The sequence below is a fragment of the Linepithema humile genome, chromosome 1 (assembly GCF_040581485.1).
Source record: "Linepithema humile isolate Giens D197 chromosome 1, Lhum_UNIL_v1.0, whole genome shotgun sequence".
Taxonomy (NCBI): domain Eukaryota; kingdom Metazoa; phylum Arthropoda; class Insecta; order Hymenoptera; family Formicidae; genus Linepithema; species Linepithema humile.
Genome location: NC_090128.1, coordinates 38679319 through 38702807, shown reverse-complemented (window position 1 = coordinate 38702807; position 23489 = coordinate 38679319). Strand labels below are relative to the sequence as shown.

The 23489-nt window shown below is 38.7% G+C and overlaps 2 protein-coding genes and 1 long non-coding RNA gene across 5 annotated transcripts; 2 read left to right on the top strand and 1 right to left on the bottom strand.

Annotated features, from left to right (window-relative positions):
- Positions 1–304: 304 nt before the first annotated feature.
- LOC136998131 (uncharacterized) lies at positions 305–598 on the bottom strand. Its single transcript, XR_010888749.1, has 2 exons — positions 499–598; positions 305–430 (listed from the first exon to the last, which is right to left on the bottom strand). It is a non-coding gene; the product is annotated as an uncharacterized lncRNA (long non-coding RNA).
- Positions 599–655: 57 nt separating this feature from the next.
- On the top strand, positions 656–17822 carry Gyg (Glycogenin). Of its 3 annotated transcripts, XR_001099910.2 has the most exons (10): positions 656–849; positions 7737–7872; positions 8338–8512; positions 8787–9076; positions 9143–9323; positions 10739–11716; positions 12318–12524; positions 12692–12770; positions 13264–13339; positions 14351–14489. XR_001099910.2 is itself a non-coding variant. In XM_012359080.2 (9 exons), the coding sequence occupies exons 1-9, from the start codon at positions 843–845 to the stop codon at positions 16153–16155; spliced, it is 3858 nt and encodes a 1285-aa protein (XP_012214503.1). In that variant the 5' UTR covers positions 662–842; the 3' UTR covers positions 16156–17822. The 3 variants fall into 3 exon arrangements, 2 of the variants coding, with proteins under 2 accessions (XP_012214503.1, XP_012214504.1); XM_012359080.2 differs by lacking the exon at positions 13264–13339 and having other exon boundaries at positions 662–849; positions 14351–17822; XM_012359081.2 differs by lacking the exons at positions 10739–11716; positions 13264–13339 and having other exon boundaries at positions 665–849; positions 14351–17822.
- A 468-nt stretch (positions 17823–18290) lies between these two features.
- On the top strand, positions 18291–22173 carry LOC105667309 (leucine carboxyl methyltransferase 1). Its single transcript, XM_012359026.2, has 4 exons — positions 18291–18741; positions 19857–20040; positions 20135–20486; positions 20560–22173. Exons 1-4 carry the CDS (start codon positions 18532–18534, stop codon positions 20762–20764), a joined length of 951 nt encoding a protein of 316 aa, XP_012214449.2. The 5' UTR covers positions 18291–18531; the 3' UTR covers positions 20765–22173.
- The last annotated feature ends 1316 nt before the right edge of the window (positions 22174–23489 follow it).

The following is a 23489-nucleotide window of genomic DNA, read 5'->3' as shown; positions in this document are numbered from 1 at the left end:
TAATAGTAATCGACAATGTATAGATTCTACATATAGATTATTCTTTATCATAATATGAATAATAAATTTTATTTCCAGTACTAAATTTGACTGCATCAAGTTTTCAGTTTTAAATAATAAATTCAACATTTAAAGGCCAGAAAAATGTCACTTTAAATTGACAATGTTAATTTTCCTTAAATATTGTAATGTAGAATTCATCAAATAATCATGAATTTTTTTGTTTTTCAGTAAAAGTAAGTAGAATAATTAATGCAATAATATATATCTCTCGAAATAAAGCTGATAAAAGTGACCACGTATATATATTATGCATCTATATTGTACATTCTGCCATCAAGCCATTAATTGCCGCTCATTAATTCATTACAACACACCGTCATAAGATCATCACAAGTTGTTGCGTCTTCTTCGGCTTTTGCGAATGTTTCTAGAACACAATAATTTTGTTACTTTCTTATCTTTTTTTTGTTTGTAGAGAAACTTTTCAAAAATTACCACACAATAATATTTCGCGTTCCGTCTGAAGCAGGCAATCGTCATTTAAATCGTTACGGAACACCTTCGGAGCAGCCGCTGCGATCGTTGTCGGTAAAACGGAGCATGATTCTGCTCCATCCGCGCAGCTGTAGAGGGGGAACACATTGCGGGGCTGCGGCCGCGGTCGACTCGTCGTCGTCACTCGTGTTGTGGCGCTGACGAAGTGCATACAGTAGTTGTTCCTGTTTCATCGGTCAATCACAGTCAGTGCCGGCAAGTGGTGGGTGTGTACGTTTGGTTCTTCCGGTCTCGGTACAGAGGAAAAAACAGGCGCTCGAGCTCTCTCGCCGCAAACACCAGTCATGGGCGGTAAGTTTCACGGGAATATCATTTATTGCGAGATCACGTAAGATTCAACACGCGGTTCGCCGGCCGATAACGTCGCTCGCCGGTCTTGACCCAATGACCTTCATGTCGCTCGGACTCGCTTCGTGTCGACACAGTGTTAACCTTTTTCCGTCTCGCGACCGGTTCAGCGCCGGTACCCGAATGAATCTTTTCGGAAGAACGAATCACGTTCTCGAGGATTTATGTTCACGTGTACATACTCTCGCGATACTCTCCTTTTTACATAATTGTTTTTATTTTTCCGCTCATTTCACGCCCGGTTTTTGGGAGTCTCGCGTCTCCGACGCGCCTGTGCTGAAAGATCAAGGCGGCAAATCAATTGACAGAAAAAGGAGCAGATAAAAATTGAGAGTAGTTTACGATTATTGGCGCTATAATTGCATAATTTATAACCATTAGGTTACATCATTATGCTAATGCGATAGGATGTTACACCATTGTGTTTGATTAATGACTGAAAAGTTCATTTATTTTTTACTCCACTTATCTATTCATATACTTAGAAAATACAAAATTTACTATAAATAATACAGCAAGATAATTATAAAAGATTATTGCAATTGCATTATTGCAAGATAATTTTGCAATCCTGTGAGTTGTTTTGCAAAGTCAATTGTAATTCTTATCTTTCAACTCATAAGCTTTAAATACTAAAAAAAATTAATTTTTGTTTTGTAGTTCTTATTTATGTACCTTTTAAATATTCTTGGTGTCTAAGAAAAATGTTTTTCACGAGTTAATTGTATCCGTTCCTGTAAGCCGCTGCGCTAATTGACCGTATGATTAGCAAAGACGTTCGGCACGCAGTTCTCGAGATGCAAAGCTCGCCGAAATCGTCAGCGAGGAAAATCTAACTGCATTTCGCGTGTTCTTTTCTTTTTTGATAGAGACCGGATTCCTCACGTACAAAATAAGATAAGTCACCGTCGTCGGCAGTATCTCTTAAAGTTTATTCCTGGCTGTCTCTGAGAGGGAGCGAAACTCTCGGCGGCTCCATGCCAAACGTCGGAGAACGCGCGGGCACTTATTTTTATTCTTTAACAAAATTGTCAGCGTATTTGTTGCAGTGGAAAAAGATTTTGTTGCTGTTGTACGCGACAATATCGCGCATACCTGTCGTCGCTCTCCGATTGTTCGCGTAGATGGCGATTATTTGAATATGTGCCAGAAAGAATTCATCAGAGCGACGCAATGCGCTCGCATATCATCGCCGATATATTTCGGGTGTCGTCCAAAACCACATTTTTTCCACGCGTTTTCGTAGACCTTATTTAAAATTCAAATTTTATTAGCACATTATGTGAAAAGAGAGAATAAATTAGTACAAAATAAATTTTGAATACTAATAATTGTACGGAGAAATATTATGGTAATTATTCGTTGAATTTATTTGAAAAACCGCAAACAAAATTATTATTTTAGACAATCAATAATATCCACGAATTTAAATAATGAACAATCGAGAAATAAAGCCATAATTTTTCTTATGAAATAAATTACATTTTATTTATTATTTTTTATCGTTGCATTTGTTATATATTTCTCGTGGAATATTTGAACGCAAAGAAGATTAGAAAGCTTACCGAGATGAAATATTTTGTTATATAAAAGATATAAGTATCTAGGCCTCGATTCTCATCACGATTATTAACACATTGCTAGTCTCAAGTATCTTGTGATGGTATATCAATTATAGCATGTAATTGAGAGTTATGCGATAAGAACATTATGCTTATCGATCGCCATGACTGTATCTTGATAACATAAAAATATTAGCTTTCTCCTGTGAAATTAAAACTGTAATTATTAAATCGAAAAGTACAATTTCATCTTTCTTTTCTGAGTTATTTTATAAAAGATCGGATTTAAAATGAATCAAGTTATTCAATTTAAATGAATTATTTTTCTTTAAAGTTGTAAATAAACATTTAGAAACAATTAAATTTAGAATAAAATTACACTAGTGATTGAAGTAAAGTAATAATTGAATATTTAAAGAGCAAGAAAAGTTTAAAAAGTTTAAAGTAAGTAAATTAATTGTCAAGTTCATTAGACTTTATCGATAGCTACTGATACTATTTTTGTACTATCCCAATCTTGACCTCGTCTACTTTGGATTAGGCTTTCGGCATTAGGAGTCTGATGCGAATGTACCTTAGTATTCTCGCTGTAAGAATAGTCGTGTGCGCAAGAGAACAATGATTAGCATTTAAATGAAAAGAAAGAGAATGTACGATTAGCATCTAAATTAAAAAAAGGACAAAAACAAAATTAAATGTACAAGAAAGCGGCTTGTATGATAATCTATCAAATTAATATAACAATGGCTTTGTTGGTGCGAAATAATTTATTTTTCATATAGAAACTTATTCGTCTACAAAGAGACATTAAAATGTACACCGATCTTAAATTGAGACACTTTGAATGTATGAAAATTAAGTACATTGATCTTATAACGGAGAATCTGAATATATTAAATAGGAAATTCTTAAAGAAAATTATAAAGGAAAGAAGGAAGAGAGAGAGAAAAAATATCATTTTAATGTCTCAATGTAGACGAAAATGTATGAAAAATAAATTATTTTGCACCAACAAAGGCTCGGTAAGTCATTATTATATTGATTTGATAAAATTAAATGTTTTCAATTACAACGTAATAATTTCATTTAAAAATTTCGTTTTTTTGCTCCTCAGTAAAAAATGTCTTAGTAAAAAAATTGTAACCTTGTAATAATAATAAATTAATTAATTAATTTGCGCGATTTTTGAGTATTGATTGCCAATATTCGATTTGTGTTTTAAAATTGTCTCGGTGATTCGTGTCGAAATCATATGTGGTTAGCTTGTACGAACTTTCCGCGTGCGCATGAACGAATCATATAAGGAAATAGCTGGTTCAGCTTTGAGACACAAGTGCTTGACCTAAGACAAGGTGTATGAATGCATTTTGCTGCGAATGCGAGGTCGACTCCCTATTATAAGAGCTGGAGAACGGCTTGTATAAATATAAACCCACATCGGCAGCTTCGCGCCTCCTCGGGTTTCGGTTACTCTCGCATCATATTATATATGAAAGACTGTAGTTCCATGACTCTCCAAGGGAAGATTAAACTTTGCTATGTTAAATATAGCGGGAGTCTTGAAATATTTTTCCCGTCCTAACTTATATGCGAAAGAGAGCTTCGCGTCCGACTGGAAGATAAATTATTCCATTTTAAAATTAGATGCGCAGAAGAATTCTAACATAGAATTTTTATTTTGCTATATAATTTCGTTTACTATTTCGCGATAAATTTTTTCCTAATAAAAATTTAAAACATTAATGCCACTTGAATCTAATTTTGAATATTTTAATTAAAATTTGTCTCATTTTTTTATAATTGAGTTACATGGCAATAATTTTATATGTATTTTATATGAAATGGTTCATATATAATTTTTATAATTTTCTTTATTCTTTATTTTATATTTTGTTTTATTTTAATAGTAAAATCTGATATTTGTTCGATAGAAAAGGTAGGCGGACAAAATAATCATCCTGCAATAAATTAAATTGAACAAGGCGAATTTCGTAGACACGCGAGATTAAATGCAAACAAGCGAGTGGCGAAGTAACGAAGGTTCTGATAGAAAATAAACATCTGACGGAGAACAAACTTTGGCATGAGACGTCGAATGTGTTTTTGAGAACACCGGTAGCCAGAAATCCGATCTTCCGCGCTCCCGAGTCCTGCTGCTCTAGTCTTCATTCTCTCGCTTCTTTCCCCCCCGCGCTCTCTCATGACTCATTATTGTCTGTCTCCGACATTTATCCGCTCTGGATTCTAACGCACACCCCTGACATCCGCCCGCGCATATCTCACGAGCACATTAAAACGATGTTTCATCACGCACGGTCCTATTACGAATCAAGAACCGTGGCCTATTGAAGAACTGCTATTTTCCGCTTCTGAATGCCAATATCCTCTTTCGTGTTCATACAAATTATATAAAAAGTCATGCAGTTTAGGATTAATTATGCGATTGCTGTCTTTTAATCACGTGTACATATGATGACATTCTTCCTCATGCACAAGGTTATCGAGTGTTATTTGGCATGTTCCTAAATCGCGCCAGGCTCACGATTTCAAGCGCAAGTGATCCGTATCACTTTGATGCGAAAAATTGTAGCGCAATTGCGGTGGAAAGATTTCGACATGTGATGTGCCCCGATATTTTTATTAAAATAAAAGTTTATTTAATAAAATTATCCTTGAGAATATTGAAATAATTAACCTAGGACATCTAGAAATCGCAATAGCATCAATACCTCTTAATAATCTATATCATTTTACGTCATAAGTATCCGCTTATCGGCCTCTTGTTATCTTAGCTGTAAATATTGTCCACATTTCCATGATCTCCTTTGATAAATAGACTTAGTAGAGCAAATATATCATGCACTACTTGCATATTTTGCGTCAATTATTTTTTTTTATTTATCATTATTTTTATCAGTGCAAAATAAAATAGATACAAGTGTTAAATTTAATTTAGCATGTTTAGCAAGAACATAATTATGCGTATAATTATTAGAAATGATTTCGAAGCAATAAATCTCAACGAAATTACTTCTTCTTTTTTTCATATTTTATGCGATTTCAAGCGTACACAAATGTGGGGATTCAAGAATCGTATGATAAAATTCTAAACTACAATGCGTAGAGCACATCAACATGTCTCGCAGTTTCGGAAATTCTAGCCGTCTCTCCAAAAGACGATTGTGCAGCGTGTGGGCCGAGTTTCCGCGTAGATCCGCCTAAGAATAGGTGACGTATTTTATCCAGAGGAAAATAGAGCGTAGCCAAAACTCGAGTTTGCTTACGCGCGAAAGTTATTGCGATATCACGCGAAATAGAAATAGGATATAAATAAAACGCGATGAATTTTACGCCTGAGAGAAACGAATGGCGAACATTTGCATCCCTTCTCGCGCAATTCGCGATTATTGACAAATTTTCACTGCATGAGTAAAAATTTCGCCGGATGCTGTGACTTGATAGTTGCGTTACCTTTGCATTGAAGTATAATTTGCATTAAATGCATCATGCATAGAAATGACGCACTTGCATTTGTTTACATTGTCAGTTTAAACTAGCATCCACGCAATACCATATGCGAGAATCTACAATTCGAGATTTCACTTTTTAATGATAAAATGTGCTTATGATACAACTATTATTAAACTTATGATACAAATATTATTAAGTATAGAAATGTTATCATTTGTTATGACAATTATTTCTGCGAAGAATTTTGGATACACATATTTATTATTAATTATTTTATTTGAGATTTGATTTTTTATTTAAAGCCTACTTTAAAATAATTATACGACAAAATAAAAAGCATTTGATACCATTTTCTTCTGAACATCTGCTAAAAATGTATTAATTAAAATTTTCTAAAAATAGCTGGAGATTATTCTCATCGCTTAGAATTTGTCTACGATGCAAAACGATTCGCATTCATAAACATGAACTTTGTGAGAATATTAATTAATGATGATTAGAGTCTTCTGTACCGAGTCGAAAGGAAATGAGAGAGAGAGAGAGAGAGAGGAGAGAGGCGTAGAAGAGAGATCTAATTATATATCCAGAATTGGAAGATTGCCAACGTCACCTTTCGTTTTCGGCTTTTCTTTTCGTCTAGTTCTTCTGGTTGCATTCTTCTGCGTTCTCGCAATAGAACGTATCGGACGTGCAGCAGATTCTTTACCTCTCAAAGAGTTTGATTTATTAAAAAGGCACAATATCGGTACACCATTATAAAGTATATTGCATTTCTCAGTTTTTCCATGGGGCTTTTTACAGGCAATTTTATTTATGAACTTCCAGGCTTTTGTAACATTCTATGTTATTAGCTTTATATAGATATTTAACGTGCTGAGCGATTTTTTATTAAAAATCTAAATCGATATAATATAAAAGGTTGCAATTTTTTTTTATTTGTATAGGGATAAATATTAAATTATGAATTATTTACACGTTACTTGTAAAAATAATGGCTGCTCTTCAAAGAAGTCTTATGAAGCGACATATACATAGTTTTTTTTCGATTAATTTGAGGTATCGATGCTTGTAAGTACACATATTCGAAGTGCGGGCCCGCACACACGATAACATTTGAACTTCATGGAGTTCGTTGGCATAATTTTGCCGCCTATCTTTATTGCACTTACGTAATCACGCTTCATTTAAGAATTAATGTTAACTATGAAATTAATTTAACACTCAGCAGGTCGTTTATCAACGCGTGGAATCACAATTGGCTTTACGTATAGTCTTCCTCGTGTTGCTCGAAATTGTGCCGAAGGACATCCGATGAAAACAATACATTTACACATCACGGCATTTATTTTGAAAGTGTTTTAAGTTTCGTGAAACGCATTAAAATCGATATAGCAGCATCTTCGCATTTCGTTAAAATTCACGTTGTGTATCAAAATTGAAACTTGATTTGTACAATTTTTTTAAATAAACATCTCTGTCTTTTCTAAGATACAAATTAAAAAAAGAGCACAAATATTCACCAATAATTTTGAAATTATTTAAGTAATGACATAAAAAACATTTTTCATACGCAAGAAAAATATATTATGAATTTTTATCTAGCAAAGCACATTGAATTAATTTGAGATGAAAATTACGTTCTCGTAATTGTAATCGTTTATACATTTGTACGCACGTTTCCTGGACATGTTCACTGGATGCAGCGACGCGTCGTTTAAAATAGACTCGACCCGGGTGCGTCTAATAGAAGCGAAAGCGCCGTCAGGCATTTTATCGCGTGTCTCCTTCGTCTTTCAGGATATGCATGGGTCACACTGGCTACAAACGATGCCTACTCTTTGGGAGCACTGGTCCTGGCGCATTCTTTACGTCAGGTCGGCACCAAGTACGATCTAGCTTGTTTGGTCACGCCCGGAGTTACGGCGACGATGAGGTACCGTCCTTGCCCAAGTTCAATACAGCAATTACCGGGAGGCAACGCGCAGCGTGCAACTTGAGCAACACGCCAAGTAGTATCACGAGAAATAAAGACAAACTTCACAGTTTAATATACAATTTTGATTGCGACAAAAAATACGTTTGTTCTTCTTATTAGAATTAATAATTAAATCTATTAGGAGTTTCTATAGAATTTTGTGGTGTTTGACAAAAATTTGGCGTCGAAGTTTGATTTATTATAATTTGTCGTATTTTTATTTGCATGAGTCACATCATGCGACGCGTAGCTTTTTAATTTTACAATATTTACAATATTAAGAAGTTATTGTCATTTAATTAGGCACTCGATGTTACTCTGCGGTTTGAACATTAAAGAGCATTTCAACTACATAATGACATTCACTGAATTCTAGTCGCAAACTACCGACAATTTGTATAATCAGCATGTTTCTTGCGGCAGGGAAAAATTGGCGGCAGTATTCTCCGTAGTGCAGGAAGTTAACGTTCTTGATTCGAAGGATGAGGCAAACCTTGCTCTGCTGGCTAGACCAGAATTGGGCATTACTTTTACCAAGTTACATTGCTGGAGGCTAACTCAGTACGAAAAGTGTGTATTTGTTGACGCAGACGCACTTGTGAGTAACACGAAATTTAATTCACTGTACTTTTTACACTCTTTATTTTATACTATTTTCGTATATCTAGAGCCAAAGGGCTATAAAATTGCATCTAGAACTGAAACCAAAATTAAAGCTAAAAATCGTAAAAATACACATGAAAAACAAGTTGCATGTTATTTAATAATGAATAAATTTATCTTACGGTACAAATGTACGAAATAATGGACAAGTTCATTTTGAGTCGATGAAGCTGTCGTGCATCGTTGTAAACATTTCTAAACATTTGTAGGTCGTGCGAAATTGCGATGAATTGTTCGAGCGCGAGGAATTATCGGCCGCACCGGATGTCGGTTGGCCCGACTGCTTCAACTCCGGAGTATTTGTCTTCAGACCATCTCAACAAACATTCGCATCAATCACCGCATTCGCTGCCGCTAAGGGCTCGTTCGACGGAGGCGACCAAGGCTTATTGAACATGTATTTCAGCGACTGGGCTTCCAAGGATATCTCCAAGCATCTACCGTTCATTTACAATATGTGTTCCACTGCGACGTACTCTTATCTTCCTGCGTTTAAACAGTAAGTGATAGTTGAGCCGTAATTAAATCCTTCCGCTTGCTAATTCATGTTTATATTTTTGTTTAGATTTGGCGAAGATGTGAGAATAATACACTTTATCGGCATAACGAAACCGTGGTTACAGTATTTCGATACCCTAACTGGTATCGTCCAACCGCCATCAGGAGTCGGACACTTGCAACCGCTGTTACAACTGTGGTGGAACATATTCTGCGAACGAGTGCATCCCCAGCTGTCGATCTCTATGGTAAGTTGAACAATCAACAATTTATTTCAGTACAATGTACGTTTAATATGCTCAAGTGATATTTTTCTCTCCAAGTGATACTCGAATTGCACACTTGTTTTCTACTAAATTTTACATTTCTAATAAGTAGATTTTTTGCATAGTTAGTAATATAAATAACGCGTCTTATCACATTTGTGTCTGTGTAAAATAATAATAACATCACAATTTTTTTCTTTACACTTATGCATTTGTTTTACAAGCAAAGCAATGAGCAATTATATTCAATTGTGGATAAGATGGGAGTAAGATATTCTAGCGTATTCTGCCTCTACGTAGTGTGTGTTTTATTATATATTATTTTTCGCACTTTAATATATTTTAACTGACAAATAAGATTTACTCATTGTGTCACATATATTACAAAAATTAATATAAACGTAACAACGTAATTCCGACGTCGTTTTTATCGTTATATAATCTTTAATAATTTTACTAACTAATATCAGGATGAATGCATCGTGTTGCATTCATCGTTTTTGTGTAAATATAACTAGATAAATTTGGAACTTCCCGAATTGCTTGCACTTTTGAGCAATGTTTTTCTTTGCTGTGTGAAAGCTTGCATAATGAATGATAACCTTTGAGAGTAATTATAGTTACGTTTTTTTTTATTGCATCTTCATGTGATACAAAATTATGTGAACTCTCTGCACTTTGAATATATTTTATTTAAAATTCCTTAGGAAGAATGACTTATATTATATTTCACACAAAATGGGCTTTAAAATACATTTTTTTTTGTCTTCTTGTAATATATTTTTGCACATTGTGTATTAATAGCTGCATTTCAACATTATTTTATATCGAGCATATATTTTTGGACATTTACAACATGATTTGGCATACACACGAAAGTAATCAAAGTAATTTATATTTACACTTTGCTCACCTTGTAGAAACCCACCCAAAATTAATGCGGCTATTAATATTACCAAACATTTTCTAATAGTATTAAACCAGTGTCTATTTTTTTTCTTTAATCTATCTGTTTCTTCTAACTCATTCACCTGTAATTCGTGTAAAGATTTAATTTGGCCGCTAATAATAATAAAACACATAATAATATTTGATTGCATTACTCGTAATATTTGTAATGAATACGTGAATGGGTTGAGCATGAATGTTGTTCGTGTGGCATTTTGAAGCTATTGATACAATACTACACTACGTTTACTTATGCAAACTTTTTATCACTTGCGATATATTCATCGTCTAATACTAGTCGTAAATACGAGTACACAAATACGAATAACAACGCGGTACATAAATACGAGAAACGTAGCGTTGTAAGAAAAATGGACACTGCCAACACTTAGTTCACTTAGTAACCGATCGAGTGTGCATTTTTCTGTTTTGGCATGATGCTTGCATAGGCCAGCAGCACATTGGCTCCAATTTGGCACGCATTTGCTTCCTCGTCCTACGTACCTCCCAATCCCGCGGTCTCCGTTCACTCTGACGCGACGAGCAGCGACGTTTATTCGCGAGCGCCGGATTTCTCCGAGTTTAAAGATCCCTGGGAGCAGTACTCTCCGCAGAACGATTCGTTTCTGAATAACAACAATACGAAGAGCGACAATTGCTATTGCGCGCCGCAACACAATCAGCAATCACATCACGAGCAACAGCATTCCTCTTACACATCGGCACCGACGTACAATCAGCAGCAATATGCGCGCAACGAACAACATTGGCAGCACGCGACTTCTTCTCACTCCGGCGAGAATTACAACCAAGGTCATTCCGCGCAACACACTGAGCATCATCATTGGCACGAACATCACGGCAAACAGCGCCAGTGGAACGAGCAGAAACACCATCATGAGCAACATCAGCACCACGAGCAGAGACACCACGAGCATCAGCACAATGCGCAGCATCAGCACAATGCGCAGCATCAGCATTACGAACAGAGACACAATGAGCAACGTCATTACAACGAGCAGAGGCAACATAGCGAGCATCATCAACACTCCGATTCTCATAGAAACAAAGCGGACGATCATCAGCACGAACCGTTTTACGGACATTACGATAATGAGCGCCAATCGTGTTCCGCTGAAGTGAAACACGAAGTTCACGCGCAACATCATGCTAATGATAGCAACCAAGCTAGTCATCAGGATACAAACTATCAGAATTATTCGCAAAGTAGTCACGTTACGGATAATGAGAGTCAACATTGTTATCGGTGCAACGAGATGAGTAGCGAACAGTCGTTGAAAGTTGCGAACCAGACAGATACACGGAGAATCGATTCCCATCCCGTCCCTCCCGCACCTTGTACAGATCTCCACAATGTAGCCACGCGATCCGACCCGAACGTAACGGAACATCTAGACGATGCAAATGTAAGTAATTGTTCCCACATCTTTTTTTTTCGAGAATTTCGCGATTATGTTTGCTTTATTTTGCTAAAAGAAAGAAGAAAATTGTAATTACACTATTGTATAAAAAGTTTTCTGCAATTATACAGTGTACTGTATTATTTGTATATTCATCATTTGTTTCGACAATGCTTGGAACATTACTTGCACTTTTATTGGGAATATTCATTCAATACACGCCTGATTTTATTTAGTTCGTTACTTATCGATTCTTTTACACGTGCAAATTTTCATCCTGCGCAGTCGACTGATTCGAGTGAGTACGGATATAATTTTCTTTGTTTTTTTTTTTTTTTTTTTTTTTCTGAAACAAAAAAAAGAGGAAGGGCTTTCTAATTTATATTCGTCTACTAACCCATATTACTTTCCACATTGTATTCGTGGTACGTGCATCGTGTTTTAAAGTACTCTCCATGTAAATAACACCAGCTTTGTATTGACGTGATCTATCCTGGGTTGATCAGAGAATCGAATAAATTCTTGCTTGCAATGTCCATGTTTGTCGTAGTTCGCACATTTTAGTCTAGAGACTCGAAGTGAAGAGATATCCGTATTAATTACACAGACGGGTCTCGCCGGTGCGCTGGCTCAACTAACGCTGGGCGAAGCGAGGAGCGCCGAGCAACTGGCGCTGGAGGAGCACGTGAGGAAGCAGAGCTGGGAGCAGGGGCATATTGACTATATGGGTCGCGACAGCTTCGACAATATTTGGAAGAAGATCTGCGAGACGCTCTCCGTCGCGCCGCAACGGGAGCCAACTCCGCCTCAGGAGGTAATTTATCACAATGAGCTCGAAGATCACCGTTACGTTTTGATCGTCAAAATCACACGCGACCAGCATACAACGGTCAATAAGCAGTTAGATGCTAAAAAAATTCCACCGATGATAAAACCAGACTCTGAATGATGAATAATTCAAGTCGTGATAAATATTTGTAGGATGTACCTGAAGCTGCTGCTAAAGCTGCTGATGAGCCTGCTGAGACCGCTACACCTGTTGAAGCGGACAAACCAGCCGGTATGTTTCATCTTCTACATACATAATCGCAATCACGTATCGTGATTAAATTTATAACGAATATTTTCAGCGCATTTTTACGATACACAGGCGTAATTTTTGTATTTTTTAAGTTACAATAAGTTAAAATTTTTTATTGCACCAGGAATTGAAATAACGACATGTGATATTTGACCCGACGAGGCAATATTCACGAGTTATTGAAATAATGAGAGATCTGTGAGATACTTGAAATGAGATTTAACGTGCTCACAAATAATGCAAAGCCATTAACTGTTTCCTCGAGTTTGCTTTGCGTTTTTGTTTGTTTTTTTCGTTCCACTTAATACAGCATGCGATATTCAATTTTATATAGTTTTGAATTGAGCGAGGAAACGATTGTAAAAATCGAAATAATTACATTGATTTGCGATATTTCAAACGAAAAAATACAACGCGATAAGCGAAGATATTCTTGTTAATGCAATTGATCTAGTTTGAGTGTTTGAAACAGGAACAGAGGACAGCAACTAACAGACCCTGGCGCCATAGCATTGCTGCGTCTTGTATTGTCGTTTTGCTTTAATGGGGTAAATATTTTATGTGCTCACACAAAACATCACATTTTGTAACATATTCATTTCTTTCTTTATCCTATTTCGGACGACAAAATTATATGTTGAATTATTCACTGTTTTTTAACTTTAAATTGGTCATTTTTGCAATTTAATTATTTTTATATTTATTAAAGTGCACTCTAATGTAATTATACGTGCATTCCGATTTGATGTCGAATTTTTTCTATTGTTTTTTCAATAATTTTTTCAACATAAAATACACAATAAATATTATATTTTTGAATCAAAAATTGTTTACACCTACAATTTACTTTCAAAGTTTATGCAAATATACAAAATTAATATACAATCAAAATGTGTGAGGTCAATTTAATGTTTCAAAAATTGATACTTCATGCTTTTGTATGAACATAATAGCATGGCTTTATTATTTATCGTAGTTGTGTATTTATTAAACATTTTGCGGAATATTGCTTCTTTAATGTGCTGCGAATTAATCGGCTTCATAGCGCTTTATTTAAGTTGCCGACGCATTACATGTGAAATGTGCTATAATCATTATGCTTTACACGCTTTATATTAATAATGAGCACATGAGCATTATTTATTTTTCATATGTAAAATCATACATATCAGGTCTGTCAAAGTATTATTTTGTTATACTCGTATATTAATAATCAATCATTCACGATTCATTTGCACTTTAAACACATTGCATTATTCAAACTCGTGGCTAAATTCGATATGTTGGAATGGAATCGAAGTCATCACGACCATCATTTTGCCTATTTTGCTTAAAGTTATGAAATGTAATGTCTATAAATATGTGGTCTTTTCGCATTAATTAGTATTTTTATTTCTATTGAAATTTATTTAAAAAACGGCGTATCAACCGTATAGAATTTTTGCACGATTTCTTTTATACAAACACAATTTTTTTATTAGAATAGTTCTTCCTGTATATATGTATGTATTTGTTCGATCGCATTTACATCTGTACACTTTTATTCTCTTCTCATCCAGTCGAGGCGGATAAGGATCCAACGCAATCTCTAGTATGCAAAGTTCCCGACGAGACGCTTTCGGTGGCACAATCTTCCGAGGGAAAAGCACCTGCATCACTTTCCGAAGAGAATGCCACGGTAGAAACTGCCGCGACAAAGGAGCCAGCGCAACCGGCCGCGGCGGAAGACGCTTGTGCGAAACTGACGACCGATCCGAAGGACGTGATACCGTGCGAAACGAGTACTGAAGTGCCTTTGCCGAAGCCGCCCGTAGAATCGCCGCCCGTAGAACCGCCGTCCGTGAAAACAATAGAGCAATGTCAACTGTCAAGCGTGCAGACGACGCAGGAAGCGTCGTCTCAAGGCGAGAGTCTTCTTCTCGCAACGAAAGAACCGCAACAAGCTGACTCACAGACGTCCGCGTGTCTTCTTTGCAAAAAGGAAGATACGTCTGTCACGCGAACTGACAGCGCGTCAGCACCTACCGAGGCGAAATCAGAGACCCCAACTTCCACTACTCGAGACACAACGCAGCCCACCACAGCCGCTCCAATTAGCGCGGACAGTCCGCAGAGTGTCGTTGTTCCTCCTGTGACGAGCCAAGCGTCGGTTGAAGACGCGGCTAAACGCGCAACCGATGTGACACAGCCTCTCACGATAGATCCGAGCGAGCGGCACGCAGAGATACTGCTGGCGGCTTCCGAGGTTTCCACCGTGAGTCCCGTGCCCATTCAGGTGGCGGAATCGGTTCTACAGGCGGAACCCAAAGAGTCTGTATCAGGCGCGACCGTGAGCGTGAGCGACCAAGCAATCTCTACAACGGTCACGGCTGTGCACGAATCCACGGATGTCGCTGCAGCGACGACAGCGGAACGCGTTCAATTGAACGGATCAGTTTGCGAGGCCGAGCGAGCCGGCGATGTCGCGGCAGTTGTGGCTGCAGTTTCTAGTCTTCCGGAAAAGACTGATGCTCCTGCCGAGCCGACGAAGGAACCACCGAGCGAGTCAGCAACGACGAGAGATGCGCCTTCGGAGACACTGTCGGCTGCTGAAAAGAAGGTTGAGTCTAGTAACAGTGCGCTGCCTCCGGAAACACCGTCTGCAGAAGTGGAGAAATTAACGGAATCCGCAAAAACAGAAACGAAGCCTCCGGAACAGATCGCGAAGACGGAAGCGGCAGAAGTGGAACCTCCGGAGCAGCTCGCGAAAGCAGAAGCATCGGGAGAAAAAGCCGCGGAAGCCGAGACAACGGAAGCAGTTGCGGAACAACCGGAAACAGCGGAAGATGCATCGAGCAAAGCTTCAGACTCACCGGTCGCCGAGCAAAGTCCACCGAAAGAGGAACCCACTGAAGCGAAAATATTGAATATCCCATCCACGCCGACTGTGATCGAGGCCACACCGCCGACCAGTCCGTCCGCGGAAAGCGCGCAAGAGACGGAGGAGAAAGTCGCGAAGAAGAGCCTGAAGAAGTCCGATTCAGCGGACGGGGCGGACGGCGAGGGCGCGGACAAGAAGGCGACGAAGAAGACGGTGAAGAAGGTGGTGAAGAAACCGAAAGCCAAGCCCGAGGAGGCGGCTTCCTCGCCGACAAGCGCGGACGGTGCCGTCGCGGACGGCTCGCAGAGCAAGACGAAGAAAACCGTGAAGGTGGTGAAGAAAACCGCTACGAAGACCTTGGAAACCGACACGAGCGTGCCGGAGACACCGCCGCCGCCATCGTCAGCCAGCGCCGATGCGCCTGTTCCGCCCAAGCGAAAGACGAAGAGCAGCACCGCGAGCGCGAAAGGAACGACTGCCAAGAAACCCGAGACGGAAGAGTGATCGGTCAATTTGAATTGACAATAATAATCTCGGGCGCAATGCGGAAGTCTGAGAAACGGGCGAATATCCGGGCGATGAGAAGGAAGTCTTTGACGCTGGACGCGCGTATGCGCATGGCGCGGGAATATATCGGAGTTCTACGAGGAGAACTTTAACCCTTTCGAGATTCTGCGTTTTTCAAAGACTGACAACAAAGTGTTGAGTTACACGATTATTACTTTAGCTTGTTGAAATGTTTGATTATGATTTCAGAAAGATTAATAATAAGATTAAATTTGTATCAAACATTTTTGCGTCAAATTGTTCCTTTTTCTTATAGTTTTCTTAATATGTTTTATGCAACGTTCCGCTCAACGGCTCGATTAGCGAGCTCCGATAAATTTTGCTCAAATATAGTTGATAAAATTGTTGTGACATCACCGAACGCCGCTTCGGAAGGGTTAAAGGGCACTGACACTAGAAGATTACACTTGCTAGTCTGTTACGGTTTTTGATACTTTTAATATATCTCGCAAGAGTTTCTATATCGCCGTTGAGCTCGATACCGCGCTCGCCGAAGGTATCGAGCGCTACCGAGAATTTAATCGATGTCGCAATGAATGAATCATATTTTTTTTTTATTATCAACGATATACCACTCGCTACTCCCATATAATGTATCCCTATCTGTCTTCTTATGTATCGTATTTCTGCAATTATCATTTCCTCAAGCCGACATTACTCGGGCGGGTTCTTGCACACTATAGAGAACATACGGGAAACGCAATCTCATCGGGTGTGTCATCCGAGCAATGAGAGCTTGAATATCTTATTAAACAAGCATTTTATTATATTTTCTTCGCTTTAATGCATTCGATAGAATGTATTTTAAGAATAAAGAAAAAAAAAAACTAGCTGTGATTGATCAGTTCTGTTAAATCACACGTTAGAGACTTATGCGAGTCGAATAATGTCAGCATCGTGGCGCACTGAATTTAGTAGACCGTTTTGTGCACTAATTACGTTTGTGAAATCACGAATTTACGTTTTATTTATATATATATTATATATGTATATGCATTGCAGTGCATATATAGAATCTTGTCATCGCGCGCTTATTTACGTCTCTATCAAGCAAAACAAAAGTGAAAAAAAAAATTACTAATCAATCAATCGTGATTTCATCGAGAAGCGAGAATATGCTAATTTATTATAGACACGAAAGCAATATAATACTGCGAAAACAGCAACTGAGATATTACGCGGAAAATCTTAGCAGTACATTTTTTCATTATACTCATATTATATATTATATATTAAATTATATTTTTCAGTGTGTATTTTTACTCTGTCTCGTTGATATTTCCAAGAAATATATAACTTTTTCTCATGATATACAAATATACCTAGATATATATGTACAAATAACAATCTCCTTATTTTAATTTAGATTTAAGCGAGTTATAGTTTTTTAAATGCATGAAGCATTCGAATTTTTCAAGAAAAACAATTTACTGCTCTTTAATAATGATTAATAAATAATAAATAATATGCTTGTATTATCAAATGTTTGCAAGAAGTTGCATGACATACTCCAAAGATGCACCGATAGTGCAAGATTTGCAATAAGACTTGTCATCAATAAAATATGTATCACTAATGAGAAATATATTATTATTACAAAATAAGCATTTTCTCTTCTGTAAACTTTCGTACGAGAAAGTTATAAAATGACTTTTCAGTAAAACGGTGAATAACATATTATTAATCAAAAATTATAATATAATAGTCTCTTGCTTTCTTCAAGATCTAAATATTTACTTATTTTATTGTGTACTGCGTGAAATATAAAGACAACTGCAATGAACAAAATTATAATTTCCAAGTTTCAGAGTTTCGTCCATTTAAACTAGACATATCATTGTGCACCGATTATCTTTGTATACTTTGCATTATTAATGTCCTCATAAATAATTTTAATCTTCTCGTTCTTCCTTTTATTAGGCTGTACCACGTTAAATTGCCGATATATGGCACAATCATACAATAGATTATGCAACACGAAACAGGAAGAGCATTCGGTTTCGTCGCGCCAATCCTGCGCGGGCGCACAAGTGTAAATACGATTCTGGTGCAGCACCGCGCGGGCAGTATGGCCGCCGGCGGCGTAGTGGTGCGCTGCAGAGTGACAGATACGCGATCGTCCGTTCGACTGCCGCATCCCTGGGGCGTCCGCGCGCGCCGCGCGAAACCGCGAATGGTAGAATGATCGTTCCCATCTGAAAGAGACAGGGTGTGAGAAGGTGAGAAGGACGAATCCGAGAGTGTGGGAGAAAGTGATAAAGATAGGGGCGAGTGAGCCGTGCGGCAACCGCCACTATCCCCGGCGCCGGTGTGATGATCAAGGATATGGCGGACGATGAGGCCATACAGGCCACCAACGACGACGCCAGCGAGAGCAAGCGCTACGCGGTGGAGCTCGGTTACTGGTGCGACCCGTTCATCAGTCTGTTCGTCAAGCAGACCGCTCGGAAGGCGCCCGAGATCAATCGTGGCTACTACGCCAGAGTCAAGGGCATCGAGCTCTTCGTCGACAAGTTTCTCAAGGTGAGCGCTTCGCTGTATTGTCACATTCGTTCTTTCCGTCCGCGTTTTTCTCTCCTCGTTTCTACGTTTCTTCGAGACACTCGGAGAGCTGTTCGTTTCGCTCCAAGTGGAAGACGTAACGTGGCCAAAGGGACTGTGTCGGGATGTTCGAACACAACACTGATGAGGTTTATTTCTTAGCTACACTTTCTGCACTTTGCTTTTTTTCTTTCTGCCATCGAGATATCTCGGCTTTCGTGTTGATCGCACTTTTTGCGCTTCGCATCGTTAATGTATCTGTATTTTACTTGGAAAGCGCAGTCAAAACTCGCAGATCTGCTTGAGAAATGTTGGCGAGTCGAGCGAATTCGCTTGGCATCGCGGTGAATATAACCTAGAATGCGAATCGAAACAATCGGGATGAGGCGGGAGTAGAGGGGGAGAATACAGCTGATCCGGGCGGCAGGGACGTGCCAGTGGCGGAAACCTTGACCCGCTGACGGCCGAGGCCCTGTCCTAATTCCCGTGAGGTTCCCCGCTTTTATCACGTCGATCGGACAATATATAGGTCAACAAAAAATGCGCTGTGGCGCGTGTAGCTCTCATTTCCGAGTTGGCACCGACGCCGCGCACACTATAAAATTCACCAAATATAACACGACAAAAATATTCCATCTATTTATACATAAATAAATGTGCGTTTTTGGCTTTGAAGTTACTTAACTCGAGTACACATTGATCTGGCGTTTCAGACATGAAGAGTATATTTATATCGAGGAAATCTTAATAATAAAAGCAAAAATCAATTATTTTTTCTTTATAGGCAGAGTGCAGTTTTTTTTAGACTGCTCTGAATTAATAATAAGAAATTTAATATCTAATGGATTTAAGCAACGAGTATTACTTTTATAATCGGAAAATGTGAAATTATTTTTATACTTTATTGTAATTCGTACATATTGCAAATATTATTTAAATTGTAATTGCAGTAGAAATATCTTGTTTGATGCATCTACGAAGGATAAAAAGTGGGGAAAAGTTATAATAATATGTGCTGCAAAATGAAAAAAGAATATATTCACGTTATTGTTATTAATATCACCAGACTTAATATGATGAATTTTACACATGTGCAGTTGTCTGGCGGTAAAGGGCAAATTATAAACCTGGGTGCTGGTTTTGATACACTCTATTGGAGGCTGAGAGAAGCTGGAAATACCCCCGCGAACTTCGTAGAGCTCGATTTTCCCAGCATTACCGCGAGGAAATGTTATCACATCAAGAAGCACAAGCATCTAATCGATATGCTAAACACCGAAGGTACTTTATCGCACGATTATTATCTCATCATCGTGCTCGTTTACCCGCGCACGCTATATTTCATACGTTTTACAAACGCAACTGTTTTTTTCAGACGGAGAAATCCGATTTTCCACCACAGACCTGCACGCCGCGAATTATCACCTGGTTGGTACAGATCTGCGGCACATAGCGGAGCTAAATAACAAATTGACCCAAGCCGAAGTCAATTTCAATTTACCCACCATGTTCCTCGCAGAATGTGTTCTAGTTTACGTAGACGCTAGCGCGACCTCGTCACTGTTGAAATGGCTGGCGGGCAAGTTTCAGAACAGCCTTTTCGTCAGCTACGAGCAAGTGAATATGAAGGACAAATTCGGCCAGGTGATGTTGTCAAATCTACGCAGCCGTGGGTGCTTACTGGCGGGCGTGGAGGACTGCGAGACGTTAGAGACCCAACAGAGACGGTGGGTCTTTCATCCATTTGCGTTTTGGCCAATCGCCCGAATCGGTACTAATTCGTCTTCCCGATCGTTGCAGATTTACGATAAACAATTGGGAGGGTGCGAGTGCGTGGACGATGGTGGAGGTTTATGATTCACTGCCTGTAATGGATCGTGGTCGAATCGAGCACATAGAGATGCTGGATGAACGAGAGCTCCTCACCCAGTTGCTCCAGCACTACTGCATCGCGATCGCTTGGAACGGACAAACATTCAAAAATCTGTCTATAGCACAGGGTTAGGTCATTAACCTAACTCTTTTTCTCTGTGTCTCTCTCGCGAGTTACTCCAGGTAATGGTATTGCGTTATTCACGATTCGACAAGCTCTCGCAAATTTTCGCAATATTCTCGTTTCGCATGAGATTAACGTTTTTGTTTTTTTTTTTTTCAAATCGCTCTTTAGGCACGCTCCCGGCTAAGTTGAAATGTCCGTCAGACAATTCGTGTTGTTAAAGTACCTTCTAATTTTTCCACCTAAAAGAAGATTGCCATAATTAGTTTTGTATATGCTTCGAGTATATATATATATACATATATACGTCCTCCACTAAGCACGTACCGTACACGTCACGGATACGCTACTTTGTAAAGCGAGTTGCTGCAGCGAGCGAGAGAAGTCGCGATTTCGATGTCGCGCGAGACATGTATATGGCTAGCTAGGTAGTACGATAAATAGTAGCCGGATGAGGTCTGATATCCTTTTCGCGAATGAGATTTCCAGTCATCCTAATTTATATTCGACATATATGAATTGTGTATAATATATTACTATTCTATATCAAGAGATCGTTGAATCGTATCGTCACGTACTTTTATTGTAGATTTTCATGTATAAAGTTATGGTCGTTATTATTATTATTACGCTATTGTTACATATACTTGCGGCCAAACGGCGCGATAACGCGCAACTGTAATTTATTGTATCGCGAGATCGTCGAAGATTAACACGACACATCCACGCTTATTACATTTTTACCACTCCGCTTATTCGAGTATTATAATTTCCTCGAGTGAAGAAAGCCGTAGACTCCGTACTGCTGGTAGTTATGAAGAATAATTTCCTACGTGTAAGACAACGCAGAATCCGTTTTCCTTTTATCTGCGCGTTCCTGCACATTTCAGCGTGTAAGATGAAACGGGCAGATGTACGCTCTCGCTCTGCAAGTCGGAGAGGAAGCTAAAAGATGTGTAGAAGGCACAGTTCAAAGGGCGGATCTCTATATTTTTGATCTTTCATTGCGAACATAAAGGTATTTTTCTGAAAATTATTACATTCGTATAATAGAATTCCGATTCTTCGAAAGTCTTAGTATATGATACTTGAGATATGGTGTAAAATTATTCCGTACACGCGACCCGAACTTTGAGTGTACATTAAGTATTAGAGATTATGAATTCTTGAGTCGCGATAAGGCGATTAGTATTACGATATGTACGCTACAAGCGACCAGTTTCGTACAGGCGCGTGGGCCTGCGAGCGATGAGTGATCACTTAAGATAATAAAAGCAAAAAGTGTGCAACGAAAGTAAGACTAAGTATACAGCGAGGTAGAATTCTCTTGCGGGAGAATCGACGCGCAGTCAAATACGCGCGACAATCGCGCGTGTTGCGAACATCAGCATGAAAAAAAAAAAAAAAAAAAACAACAATCGGCGGTGTATTGTCTCAATTAATTTCGTTTATTCGCTCGTAAAATATCGAACTCCATTGTCTTCGCCTGCGCTAGCGAAGTAAAAAGATCGCGTGCCGATGTTCTTCGACATACAAAAAGTCCGATTCGTTTTATTTTACATAAACGCCGAAAAAAAACGCGTATGCTAAACACAGTGTTCCGCTTTTTTTCCAACACCAATGTAAAGAGTACGTTTATACTTAAGCAAGTCATAGAACGATAGTGATGGATCGACAAAGATTTATTTTTTCATATTGAGGAATATCAGGGTTACGCATGTATATTTTCGATCTAAGGATAATAACGAGGAGATATTATAGATTTCTACAGGACGTTCAAATCGCCTTCTTGTAGATAGGAAATGCGTGTGACGCTTTGTGACGAGCGAGTAACGCGGAGTTCGCCGTCGTTTAGACGTGAAACACAATCGCCGGGATCGTCTATTAAAGCGTCCATAAATAGGTATCGATTGCTTCCTTGGAGTCTGACGGCCTACCGGGTTGGAGCAGGTAATGGTGTCGCGTGGTAGCGTGTTGCAGTAGCGCACGTGATCGTGCCGGCGATCGTGTCCTCAGACGTAAGCGACGGTGATCTCTCCGGTCCTGTAAACGAGCGAATTCTCACAATCATCCTCTTCTATCTTATTTCGACCGTTTCTTTCCAATATACTTCTTAGCATTGCGCGAGAACAGTGGTAATTTTATTAGATCTTAAGAAGATGGTAAGAGCGCGAAACCGGTGTAACCGCATAGATTCACAAAGGATGAACAACTGTGCGGTGTGTTCCCCGGTTCTCTTCCCCCCCCCCCCCCGGCAAGTATAAAATTACATACCTGGAGTAACGTATAAAGAGAATAGTCAGATGTTCTATTTTTCTCAGAAGTTACGAAAATTGCAACCATTGTTACAATGTCTATCAACGTTCGTAGATAAATCCCCTCGCCTCCCCTCGCCTGACTTGTCGCCTTCTTTGCGTATAGAGAAAGTAATCGAGATCTATCTTTGGCGTTAGTTTTGTGTCATGTGTATAAATTATTCGAGGTGAATTTGGTTAACTTAATCGAGCACTCGTCACTGTGTTCCAGTCGGCTTCAAGTTTGAGACTCAAAGCCCCTTCGAATCCGAAACTCGCGTTCAGCGCGTCGTGAGAATTCACTGCCGCTTCGAAAATTGAGCCTCGAGGCTCATTGAAAATCAGTGAATTTGCAATTTTCACGTTAAGAAAAAAAAAAAAAGGAATTACGACGAACCCGTTTGCGTAATTTTTATAGAAGCATATAGCGAGATTTTTAT

Bases quoted from the DNA above. Each gene is read 5' to 3' on its own strand.
- Gyg (XM_012359080.2), top strand. The intron at 7,873-8,337 runs GTACCGTCCTTG...TTCTTGCGGCAG, and splicing joins GGAGTTACGGCGACGATGAG to GGAAAAATTGGCGGCAGTAT. The intron at 12,525-12,691 runs GTAATTTATCAC...AAATATTTGTAG, and splicing joins AGCCAACTCCGCCTCAGGAG to GATGTACCTGAAGCTGCTGC.
- LOC105667309 (XM_012359026.2), top strand. From the start codon at position 18,532: ATGATCAAGGATATGGCGGACGATGAGGCCATACAGGCCACCAACGAC. The intron at 20,041-20,134 runs GTACTTTATCGC...TGTTTTTTTCAG, and splicing joins CGATATGCTAAACACCGAAG to ACGGAGAAATCCGATTTTCC. The intron at 20,487-20,559 runs GTGGGTCTTTCA...CGATCGTTGCAG, and splicing joins TTAGAGACCCAACAGAGACG to ATTTACGATAAACAATTGGG.